The sequence below is a fragment of the Colias philodice genome, chromosome 25 (genome assembly GCF_061535455.1).
Source record: "Colias philodice isolate Cphi_HAF_F1 chromosome 25, ilColPhil1 Martin Lab GWU primary, whole genome shotgun sequence".
NCBI classification, from domain to species: Eukaryota; Metazoa; Arthropoda; class Insecta; order Lepidoptera; family Pieridae; genus Colias; species Colias philodice.
The window spans coordinates 4,983,476-4,996,469 of NC_143110.1; the positions used below are offsets into that span (position 1 = coordinate 4,983,476).

At 32.9% G+C, this 12,994-nt stretch overlaps 1 protein-coding gene across 1 annotated transcript; it reads left to right on the forward strand.

Moving 5' to 3' along the window:
• The first annotated feature begins 222 nt into the window (after nucleotides 1–222).
• On the forward strand, nucleotides 223–11,035 carry Mtpbeta (mitochondrial trifunctional protein beta subunit). The gene is made up of 11 exons (XM_089710501.1): nucleotides 223–431; nucleotides 1,014–1,185; nucleotides 2,137–2,324; nucleotides 3,213–3,400; nucleotides 4,544–4,718; nucleotides 6,389–6,519; nucleotides 7,166–7,267; nucleotides 7,841–7,954; nucleotides 8,969–9,043; nucleotides 9,442–9,519; nucleotides 9,893–11,035. The coding sequence occupies exons 1-11, from the start codon at nucleotides 371–373 to the stop codon at nucleotides 10,025–10,027; spliced, it is 1,419 nt and encodes a 472-aa protein (XP_089566627.1). The 5' UTR covers nucleotides 223–370; the 3' UTR covers nucleotides 10,028–11,035.
• The last annotated feature ends 1,959 nt before the right edge of the window (nucleotides 11,036–12,994 follow it).

Consider the following 12,994-nt stretch of genomic DNA (forward strand, 5'->3'; position numbering starts at 1 on the left):
ACAATAAATTTATAAATTACGATCATGTTTAACCTTGATGTTATTAGGTGAGTCCTATAATTTACTATATTTTCTTTAATGCATATTATATTGTTCTAATGTTGTTTAATTATTATTTACAATAAACGCATACAAAACTTATCGCAACGTGTATGGCAGACATTAGCCATATTTTTCGATTCTTTTGAAGTATGATGTCGTGTGGATTTCTCTTACAACTGTCATTTGTCAAATTGGTCTGTGACAGGTCATAGTCCAACTTTTACCAAAGTTCCGCTAGTTTTCAACAAATTAATTGGCTATTAATTTAAAATAAGTTAATTAAAAAGGAAAATTCTTTCTTTTCCAAAAATAAACATTGAAAAACACAATGGCATCCCAAATAGCAAAAACGTTGTTAAAATCACGCCCTACTTCAACTGTAAAGTTTGGTAAGTATTAGTTTAGTTTCGAATATATTATACGTGAAAATTTAACTATATATATTATCTAATTTAAAGTAAAGTTTAAATAATTTGATTAATATTTCCTTAGCATAACATCAAGACTCGTTTATATTATTAAAAAATCCTATTTTTATGAATATTTGCCATAATAAACTTTGGACCTAGCTTGAAGATTGGCATAGATACAATTATTTTATTTATTTGAACTTTCACCACCAGGTGCTCTTACATAGTAAGAGATATTATTTATTACATCCAATACGAAATAATTAATCTGTAATTTTAAATGATACAGATTTTGTTTCACACTTGATATTATTCTTATTTATTTACTTTTTGTATATTCTTTCTATGAATTGATTGATAAATTTCATAATTTGCGATAAGTACTCTAAGTTATTGCTCAGTCTTCTATATTTTTAGGGCAACACACTTACAAAAAATAAATTATTGCATTCTACATATAAGTTGAATGAATTAAATTAACTGGACGTTTCATTCCAATTAATATTAAAAGTTAACCCCTCTATAAAAACTACCCATTTATTACATTTCAATAATCCACAGATATTGCCCGTCGAGCCCTCAGTGTGAGTGCGGCGCTACAACAAAAGAAAACTCTAAAAGACAAGACTGGCAAGAATGTGGTCCTCGTGGACGGCGTCCGCACCCCCTTCCTCCTCTCCTTTACGGATTATTCTAAGATGATGCCACACGAACTGGCCAGACATTCACTTCTGTAAGTATTTTTACCTAACTACGACAAGTAAAGGAGGGTAATGTTTTGTACATATATATATGTACAGTTTTAACCGTTCCCTCATCATTCCTGCTTGTTATAGCCTCTTTATCGCTCACTTCCAATTCTCTTATGCTAATTTGGACATGTTTTGAGAAAATTAAGTAATATTTACGATATTTATTAGAATTTCTTAATGACAAAAAGTTTTTCATTTCAAATTTATTTTTCTCTTTTTGTGTACATGATTTTATTTTTCAAACATAATATATGTAGTATCCATCACTTAACCCATAGACCACCGAGCGGCCCGATCGGGCCGAGACACAATAGATTTTCTATTGTGTCTGTGATCCGAGGACTGACGGATTAATTGTGTCATTGAATAACATGTAAAAATTTATTGCCTCAAATATTTGTATTGCAATTATTTTAATTCAAAATCACTATAATATATTGTGTTGAAACCGAACACACATGTGCAAATAAAGTATTCTTATAGAAGCATAAGGCTTAACCAGGACAGTCCTCATTCATCAGGCATCATTATTATTTAAAAAAAATTGTTCAAATCTATACTTATATTTTACAATTGAAGCTTTTTTTTGTTGAACACTCTAATCTCAGGGTCCGATTTGAAAAATTCTTTCAGGGTTAGAAAGCTGCCGCTACTGCTTGTTCACGTAATAAACGGCACGCTTTTGTGAATTGCATAATGATAAATCAAGTCTGCATGCATGCTCATGACAAGCTTGGATATGCACAAAAGCCTTAGCGTTTGAGTACTACTTACTTACTTAACTAGCTCTGCGACCCAAACAGAGTCTTGGCTTCCGACACGAGTTTACGCCACTTTCCTCGATCGCGCGCAGTTTCTTGCCAATTGACGGCCTCCAAGTTTCGTAAATCGGCTACTGTCTTTTACAAATAATTTTCCTAATTTTTTTTCAGTGGTCTCCTCCAAAAGACAGGCATATCGAAAGACATAGTGGACTACATAGTATACGGCACAGTGATCCAAGAGGTGAAGACGTCGAACATAGCTCGCGAAGCGGCGCTCGCTGCTGGGTTCAGTGACCGCACGCCCGCGCATACTGTGACCATGGCGTGTATATCTTCTAACCAGGCGATTACTACTGGTGAGACGCAGAGATTATTGTAAAAAAATTGGTTGTCTGTAAAGTCGGTTTACTGACAATAGTTGAATGTGACAACGTTAAGGCCGATTGTGCTTCTTTGTCGCTCGTTGCGCGCTCTCGCTTGCACTTCGAGCATGGAACGCCTCAGAGCGAGGTAACGCCGCATGAGTCATGATTTTTCGTGCGTGCAGCCGAATTATAAGACGTTGTCACGTCAATAATCCCTACTAATATTATAAATGCGAAAGTAACTCTGCCTGTCTGTCTGTCTTTCTATCTGTCTGTCTGTTACGCTTTCCCGGTTAAACCTCTCAACCGATTTTGATGAAATTTCACATAGACAATCTTTAGACCCTGAGAAAGAACATATGCTACCTTTTATCAAAACACCACGCGGGCCAAGCCGCGGGCGGAACCTAGTGTTTTATAAAAGAAAAGAAAATCGTTCAAATTAAAGAGTCTGACAGACTGAGGCAGATGACTGATAAAGTAATTAAAATAAGCCTTTTTATTTGTTTAGTCGTCAATTTCTATGAAAGACTCTATAATGAATAAAATTTATTAGATATTAGGTTTAAAGTTTAAACTATTTTGCAATTGCGAAATATGATAATTGGAAGTTGTTAACTACTACTGTGATTGAACCTAAAACAGTTAAATGCAGATAAATTTATAAAAACGAATAAATTTTCTTATTTCTTCATGTCATAGTGTATCTGAGACACCTGACTTAACAATTTTTGCCCATTTTCTTTCAATTTTCTTGCCCCAATTAGGTTGTATATAGCATGTAAAAGTTTAAATTATTATTAAATCCTTCCAATAAATGAGAAATAAAACAACAAACGCCGATATTCATCAAAATTTATTACAATAAAAATTTCTCAGGTGTCGGCATGATAGCGGCCGGTGCTTATGACGTCATCGTATGCGGTGGTGTGGAATTCATGTCCGACGTTCCGATCCGACACTCGAGGAAAATGAGAGCTTTTCTACTAAAGTTGAATAGAGCGAAGACCTCCGCTCAGAGGCTATCCTTGTTGTCTACTATACGACCGGACTTTTTCGCTCCGGAGGTGAGAATAATCTTAAAAAAAAAAACCTGTGTAGCGAGCACACGTGTCAGAAGTGAAACTACTTTAGGCGTATTGAGAGTATAATTACAAGGTCGCGTCGTGGCAATACCGTCACGTATGGAGTAAGCGACGATTTATAGTGTAATCTTTGAATGTTGCCAAAGTAGTTTCACTTCTGACACGTATGCTCGCCACACAGGCCTTTTTTTAATTAATATTGTTACCCTTGTTTATGTAAAATATGATAATGGAACAAGTTAATGCAAGAAGTAGTAATTTTGAAATTAACAGTAAATTGCTCTAAATGCTATGTCATCCCTTACAAACATAAAAATAACTTTAAGTTATGTATGTTAAATTAATTTCCAATATTCTTAGGAGAATAAGATAAATATTTAATACCTATAGTTTCCATTTCCATATACAAAATCTAAGTATGTATAAATATAACATTTATACAATGTAAAACAATCTATATAGATTTTACATACTAAGATTTTTACCGTATATTTTTAGGGCCAACTTGAGGCAAAACGTAATTTAACATAGTAAAATTTAAATTTTTGAAGTGAAACTTCTTTATCGGGGTTAAAAACAAATTTTGTGTAACATTTTTTCGTTACGCGTGACATTTTTCCGTTACGCGCTATCTTGTAAAGAAAAGTATCTTAAAGTAAATTATTTTTTGAAAAATAACGTCATAAAAAAGTTTCACTTCATACGTGTGTACACTAGTACGCGCACACATTTTTTTAATTAATTTACATACGCCAATAAAATTACCATCACTGATGGTCCAGGTGCCAGTGTTTACTATTTAAAAAAAGAACTTATTCCAAATTCAAAACCTTAGCCTTGTAAAAAACTTTGCAAATATTAGCTGCCAGTAAAATTATAAAAAAAACTTAAACTCAGCAAAAGCTTGTACATTTCGAATTCAAAATTACAGTTTAAATAAAAAAGTGGCAAATGTTAGCTGCCAGTAACATTTTCATAAAAAAAAACCCTCAATCAACCTTTGCCATACCAAAAAAAGAAGCAACACATCATGAGTTCAGCTGCCATCAACATCATTAAAAAAAAATTCAATTGACACTTTAAAAAAAAAGAATTAAAAAAAAACAATCTGTCACTTGTATGCAGCTTCCCGCCGTAGCGGAGTTCTCATCGGGCGAGACGATGGGCCACAGCGCGGACCGGCTCGCGGCCGCGTTTGGGGCGACGCGCGCGGAACAGGATGAATATGCGTTGCGATCGCATACATTGGCTAAAGAGGCGCAGGATAAGGGATATTTCACTGACTTGATACCGGTTAAAGGTGAGTGTTATTATTTTACAATACATGGTTAGTCATTTTGACCCCTTTTCAATCTGTATACAACTTATATGTAGTTTTAAAATTGAATTACTTATTTACTGTGCAAATATATTATGTCATGAATAATATTTTGCTTTTTTTCATATCCCTACCATATCCCTACCACAAAGAACAAAAAAAATTAAAAGAACATAAAATATTATTTTTATAGTAACTCTCTATAATTTTAATTGTATTTCCTCATCTGCTTTTAAACAAATATTATTGTCATTCGCTCATAATCCATAACTGTTCACAAAGTATTCAATTAACAAACACTTAATAACAATTATAAATTTTTAAAGAATAGAAAAAAATTAGATCACGAGGCGGGATTCGAATTTCGAATCGCGGGCGATTTCTGCTTTAGGGCGCTTGTGCACTACAAGGAATTTTACTGTCCGGCATTCCGATTTTTTACGGTCCGGTGTGGCATGAAAAAACCGATGAATTGCTTGTGCACCTGTCCGTCTTTACTCGGATCAGTGCGGTACAGTTCAAGGAAGTTTGGCGGTATAATGCTATCATAAATGATTGTTTTCGCATTTTACAAGAAACGAGTAAAAATATAGAAGGTGAAATATTATATTACTTCGTTATAATAAAAAGTAAAGTTCCGTAAGAGATTTAAAATGCGTGTTTCACTTATTTATTTTAATCGGTGACGAGGAGCTAAATCTATTCACACTTGAACTTTAACTTACCAACACTTACTTAGATAATAATTATAGGTCAATGCTTGGTCAATGTATATAAAATAACAATACCGACTTCTCAAATCTCATTGCCAGCTAAAAGAAAGTAAAACAATAGCTTGCTTTCAATTGGCATATGCAATAAAAAGAGTAAAATCCAAGCAAGTGGGCACTCGAAAACAGTTATACCTACAGCGACTCGTAAACTCAAAAAACCATCCGGAATAGGGAAAAGTAAAATGTCGGACAGTAAAATTACGTATAGTGCACAAGCTAGTATTTAGATTAATTGCGTGCCATACCGGACCGTAAAAAATCGGAATGCCGGACCGTAAAATTCCTTGTAGTGGACAAACGCCCTTACCGAGACGACCATCGATTTTTTTGTATACTTATTTTAAAAATTTAAATTTATAAAGCATTTTTAAGCATTTGAATACTATAAAATCAAAATACCAATATCTATATAAGTATATATTATTTAAAATTATATCTGTATGTTTATCAGCCATCTGGTTTCCATAAAGTGAAGTCCCATGTCATGCCCATGTCATGTAAGGGGCAGATGGATTATACATCTGTTTCACTGATCGATTTTCCTTAGGGACAAGTAGTATTAGGTTTCCATAACACAAGCGAAATAAAATAATAATAGTTAAAAAAAAACTAAAAAACACGCTTTTTATAGAAAACCGAACTAAAAAATAGAAAATTTTTATCAAATTAGTGTATTGTCATCGTCCTCAATAAATCTACAAAGTTTGAACGAAATCTGGCCGTTTAAAGTGGGTCAAAATCGCGCCCAAAGAAGTCGGTTACAAACAAACATACAGGTGAAGCTAATATAAAGCGTGTAAAAATAATAGTAAAGTATGGGATCAGGATCCTGGAATATTATTTTATTCAACTTAATAACTATTATTTATGAATTCCCAGTGGAAGGCAAGGACGGTGCAGTAGAGAAAGACAATGGTATCCGTGTGTCCACACCGGAACAACTCGCTAAACTTAAACCAGCGTTCGTCAAACCGCATGGCACTGTTACTGCTGCTAATTCATCGTTCTTGGTATGGATTATTTGCTATTATTTGTACTAACTTGTTAAATAACTATTCTAGTGCACTTATATAGATGGGCAGTAATGTCGAACGATCTTTGTTAAAAACATTTTGTAATGTGCAAGCTAATAAGCTAATATACAGGGTGTCCCACTGTTGGTATACTAAGCTCAAAGGAGGTTATAGTGCATAAGCTGAGTACGTAAAAAATACTTATAAAATTCCAGACGCATTTTTTTTTTCAAATGGATGAATTCTTAAAACTCTCTTTATGAATATATTCATCCAAAGTACAATAAATCTAATGCCTTAAATTTTAAATATTTATTGAATTTAAAATGAAAATGAAAAAATTATTTGTCAGAATTGTCATACAAATATTTATATGTGTACTAGCTGCTCCGCGCGGTTTCACCCCCCTGACTCCTCTCCCGTTGGTCGTAGCGTGATGATATATAGCCTACCTCAATAAATGAGCTATCTAACAACGATAGAATTTATCAAATCGGACCAGTAGTTCCCGAGATTAGCGCAAACAAACAAACTCTTCAACTTTATAATATTGGTATAGATTTAATTTGTTATTTGACAGCATAATTTAAGTTATTATGTATAAGTACAATATATTATTAACTAAACTTTATTATATTAACAGACTGACGGTGCGTCAGCTTGTCTGATCATGTCGGAGGCCAAAGCTAAGGAGCTTGGACTCAAACCGAAGGCCTACGTCAGGGACTTCACTTATGTAGCTCAGGTAATGTGTAAACTTTTATTTTTGAAGTGAAACTTCTTTAGGCGCGTTGAAGGTAAAACTTGGAAGGTCGCGTCATGGCAATACCGTAACGTCATGGAGATAGGCGACGATTTTGGTATCTCTGAATCTTGCCAAAGAAGTTTCACTTCTGACACGTGCTCGGCACACGCTCTTTTTTGTGTATGTAATTAATTAGTTTAATGTCACTTTAAAAAATATTTTTTCATTATGTTTCAATTCAATTACATGAATGTTTTCTAAGTTTCCAGTCGTTTTCCAAATTATCTAAAGTAATTAATTGGATTAATTATAATAAAAAAAATTTACTAGTAATGCTACGAAACTGTATTTAAATTTTGTTTTTTACAAAAATACATATTACTTATTAGGTGTTCTTATTATGTTTGTAATTTTTTATAACCGACTTCAAAAAAGGAGGAGGTTCTCAATTCGACCGTATATGTTTTCAATCACAGATTGTTCGAACTGTTATCGTTCAACCCACGAATTATTCAATAAATGTTTTTTTTATTTATTTATTTATATTAAAAATTGTTATAAATTTTTCATTAGGACCCTGTGGACCAACTTTTGCTAGGACCTGCATATGGAATTCCCAAGATTTTGGAGAAAGCCGGACTACAGCTGAGCGATATTGACACTTGGGAGATTCATGAAGCTTTCGCTGTAAGTTTTTTTTTATATTTATAGTTATGTCAAAAATGGAATATTAGTTTTAAGAATAAAATCAACAAGTATTTTTATTTAAGTTAAGAATTTAAAGAATTCTTTTTAGATTACTTGTTGACCTAATGAGCTACTCACCTGAACACCGCTAAATTTCATTGTAATCGGTTTAGTAGTCTTTGTGTGAAAGAATAACAAACATACAAATACACATCAATCCTCACAAACTTTCGCATTAGTAGGATAGCTATTGCACGCCTCATAAGCGAAGCGTTGAGGTGGGTACTACTGTCACTTCGCGCAAAACATCTGATTTTTCAAACTTAAAATGTCTTTATGTATCATACATTGCACTTGTAAGATAATACATACACACACATATTAAGAAAAAACACTATTTTTAACGTTCATGATATTTTTGATGTCATTTTTGTTATTTAAACTAGTTAAAAAACAGTTTAAAAAAGTTCTGTCTTGGACGTCCGTGTGTCTGTATGTGCGGATCCTTTTTCTTGTTAACACGATAGCGACCGAAATACTTTACTAATCGAGTCTTTTTTTTTCTCTTACGCTTGAGTATGCTCAGGAATAGAACCCTTTCATTTTTCAGGGTCTGATTCGATGTGGTTTAATTGTTATTAAATAAACAAAAATAATAATTAATAAATATTTATTAAAAAAAAATTATGAGGCGTGCACTTTTGGATTTTCCAAATTATTTTTATATAATATTAGTAGGATAGTAGGATATAAGATTTTTATGTAGAAAAATGAACATTTAAATATGGAAACTAAATACAGTTCTTATATATTACATAATAAGTTAATTAACTTTTTCTCAATTTAACATGTTTTTCATGGCCACAGTGAAAAAAACTTAAAGTATCTCTTATCTTTAAAGATTGTTTCAAGAGTAATGTGTGTTCCCCTATACTATGCAAATATGTGTATAAAATAATAAATAGTAGAATCGATTGAAGTAACTATATGTATTCATAATTTTTATTTTTTCAGGGACAAATCTTGGCTAACCTGAAGGCGATGGACTCGGACTGGTTCGCGCAAAACTATCTCGGCAGGAAGACTAAAGTATGATACTCTTTCAATATAAGTTATAATTACTGTATGTGACACTAAAATAATGCAAGTTAAATCAATAATTTCATAAAATAATCTATTGACATTCATAATAATTTATGTATACCTCGATGTACATATCAAATTAACGTTTTTTTTTATATTGATAAATAAATAAAATGAGAATTTTTCTAACAATAGAAAAAATTCGATCATGAAGGGGGATTCGAATCCTCATCTTTCTGCCATTCCTAGGCAACGCTTAGCCTCGGCCTCGGTATAAAGCATTTGTAAGTTATAAAACTTAATATCGAAAAGCAACTAAATTCTTATTGTCTTGATATTAGATTAAATATATATTTAATTATAATTTATTGAGGGTAGTCATAGAAATAAATGTTATAATGCAGGTGGGAGTGCCGGACCTGAACAAATGGAACAAGTGGGGCGGCTCCCTCTCTATCGGACATCCCTTCGCAGCTACCGGAGTAAGATATTTGTTCCTATTCATTTTATTAATAAAATCTAAGAGATTATATTGTTAATTTGGTTTGCGCACTTTAAGAACATTAACTATCTTATTACAAAAACTTATTAAGATATTTCAATGATTTATCTGCTAGATTAATTACGAATTCATAACTGCGCTTTCCATGAACTTTTAATTATATTAAGATACTATTTCGTTAAATTAACTGTTTTAAGCAAAGACACAGTTAAACACCAAAAAATAATGTTTAGAGTGGAAAAATCAAACTCTCCCTTGTTTTGTCCAAAATATAATCGAAATCAAGGATATCTGGGTATATTAAATAAAAAACAATTTAACAAACAATTTATTAATCATATCAATTTTTACAGGTAAGGCTAGCAATGCACACAGCGCACAGATTGGTCAGGGAAGACGGTCAAATTGGTTTGATCTCAGCGTGTGCTGCCGGCGGGCAAGGAGTCGCCATGTTGTTGGAGAGACACCCTGATGCGCATACTAACTAATTAATGTGAAGGAAAACGCGGCGTGAAAACGCGGCGGGTGAACGCTGTGTGAAGATGTGGATAAACGCTGTGTGATGACGCCATTGAACGCGGTGTGAAAGCGCAGTGTGTTGTCAAATGTGGCTAATAAACGCGCTGTTTGAATATGGCATTTACTTGCTATAATCACACACAACTAGTGGTTAAATGCGCGCGGCGGTTAAACGCGGCGTTTATATGGAGCGTTTTCTCGCGGTGTTTGAACGCTGCGTTTTTGTGTACATGCATGCATCGTACGATTATGTCGTAGCGTTGTCACGCAGCGGTTAAACGCGGCGTTAACACGCGGCGTTTTTTCGGATTAGAATTAGGATCTTTAAAGTAATAAAAGTTTAAATTGATTGTTAGGAAAGTAAATTATACTCTGTTTTTTTAAGAATATCGAAAAATTGTGTAATTTATTTTCTGTCAATAAATATCATTATTTATTTTTTATTTGGATATAATATGTTCAAAATAAAACCTAATTGGAATTTTAAATAGATTTAAGTTTAAAATTTGTAAATTGGTAAAACAGCAACGAGTTTTGTAAAATTTGTCACAACTTGCTCCAAATTTGTTTTGATGTTTCAGTCACAACATTTATAATTTTTGGTTTTTATAATTATTGTTTTTTATTTGTCATTTCGATCATTATAGTACAAGAATTAGGCGTTTACATCCCATTGTCTTTCTTATATCTTCATGTCACTATTACTAACTATTTACTACTTAAATGTGGCTTATAAAAAAAAGCACTTCTGTGACAATAAAAAAAATTTGTAGTATCGAAATAGTAAATACTTATGTTTTAGTAAAACAAGAACTTCTAAAATGTGAAGTATTTTGTATCTTAATTTAGTACGATTAAATATTGAACAAGATCTTTCATTTTTTAAGAAACAAGAAAAGAATATGATAAAAAGTCTAGTGCTTAGATATTGTTATAAAGTCTAACACAAGTTTTTTTAATAAATTAATGTTACAACTGAAATTCTACTATAGGTTAAGAGTATGCATTTTTTTGGCATGTATTTTTGATGGTTATATATTTATAAAAATAAATGATATTTATATTATACTTGTTTTTCATTTTATTTTAAGAATATTCGTTTAAAACCCATATTGACATAACCCATATATCCGTCTTATATCACTACATAGTATAAAACAACGTCGCTTTCCCTGTCCCTATGTCCCTATGTCCCTTTGTACGCTTAAATCTTTGAAACTACGCAACGGATTTTGATGCGGTTTTTTTAATAGATAGAGTGATTCAAGAGGAAGGTTTATATGTATAATTACATCCATTAAATAGTGGAGAAGTACTGTTATTTTTGGGGTTTCTAATGTGATGTTGTAAAAAATTACATTTTTTCCGCTAACATTGCAAACGCAGGCTGAACCCTACGAGTTTTATCAAAATAATGTACTTAGTATTATACACATTGAAAAGGTCTACAGAAAAGTCCGCGATGGTATATGTCTATCTCTTATGGATAACCCACAATAACTTTTTTTTGTCATTTACTTTTCACGACAAATAATGGCTAATTTTCGATGCGATTTTAACAAATACAGCATTAATCCTTAACCAATTAAATACCTTGAATACATTGTTCATTTAATATAGATCTATATTGCCCTTTACACCGTATGATTTAAGTGAATATTTTCGAAGATATTACAGATTTAAAAATTGCGGGACGTAGCGTTTGCGGCGGTACCGGCCGGCCGCCCGGCTATATACTTAATATATATATAATACCCGTGCAACGTTCACAGTTTATCTGTAGTGTATTTAGTATCAGAATTGCACCCGTGCGAAGCCGGGGCGGGTCGCTAGTTGAAAATATAAGGCTCTTTAACCAAATTTAATCAAGATACAATCAAAATTTTGAAGTTGAAAACCAGTAGGTATGTTACTCAGGGGCAAGTACTGATAGACTGGACTAGTCACTAGAGCATTCTCTTGAATAATATGGATCATTCGTCATTATTTCTCTACGCTACGTTCACACGGAGACACGCCAGATCCCATTTTTGTAGGATACGGTTTAATTATTGTGTTCTCATGTGCAGTTTACAGTAGAAAATCCCGAAACGGGTAAAACTCAACATCCAATTTTGCGACTGCAATGATAAAATACCGAATACGATTTAGTGACTGCATTTAAAAACATGCGTTTACTTGGTTCACACCGACGAAGATATCAAAACCAAATCGAATGCAGTGATAGATACTATACTAGAGACATCGAACTAGAGAGAACAAATCATTCGTTAAAAACTAAAAGTCCCCAATTCTGTGTACAATTCAAATTCTAAATCCAATTCCGTGTGTACCAGGTGACGTTGATTTAAAAAATCATTCACAACTAGACCATCACGTTCAAAACTCAGATCGATAAAATTTAAAATAATATTCGTGGTAATTTTAAAGTCAACTACGACTATACTATCGAGCTTTGACTGTACTAGATGAGCGACTAGAAATACGGAGAGGGTAAATTAGGGATACAATTTATTGACTGAGTGTTTCTTCAAATAGTCATTTTATAAAAAATGAACTACATAATAGTTCCTACTCATTATAGTATTTTACAAAGTGGTATTTCTGTTCGTAACACCTCATCTGATACTAATATTATAAAGCTGAAGAGTTTGTTTGAATGTTTGAACGCGCTTTTCTGGACCAGTAGGTCCGATTTGAAAAATTCTTTCGGTGTTAGATAGCCCATTTATCGAGGAAGGCATAGGCTATATATCAGTCATAGAGGATTATTGTATAGCTATATCATTACGCTAAGACCAAAAGGAGCGGAGCCACGAGGGATAAACCGCGAAGCACAGCTAGTTTATGATAAAATTTCGCTCAGTATAAATAAATTATATGCCTAATGATGAAAAAATGCAGGACGTAACGTTGTATAAATATTAGGTCGCTCA

Excerpts from the sequence above, each read along its gene's own strand:
- Mtpbeta (XM_089710501.1), top strand. The coding sequence starts at position 371 with ATGGCATCCCAAATAGCAAAAACGTTGTTAAAATCACGCCCTACTTCA. Across the intron at positions 4,719-6,388 it reads TGACTTGATACCGGTTAAAG|TGGAAGGCAAGGACGGTGCA; the intron begins GTGAGTGTTATT and ends ATGAATTCCCAG. Across the intron at positions 7,955-8,968 it reads AGATTCATGAAGCTTTCGCT|GGACAAATCTTGGCTAACCT; the intron begins GTAAGTTTTTTT and ends TTATTTTTTCAG.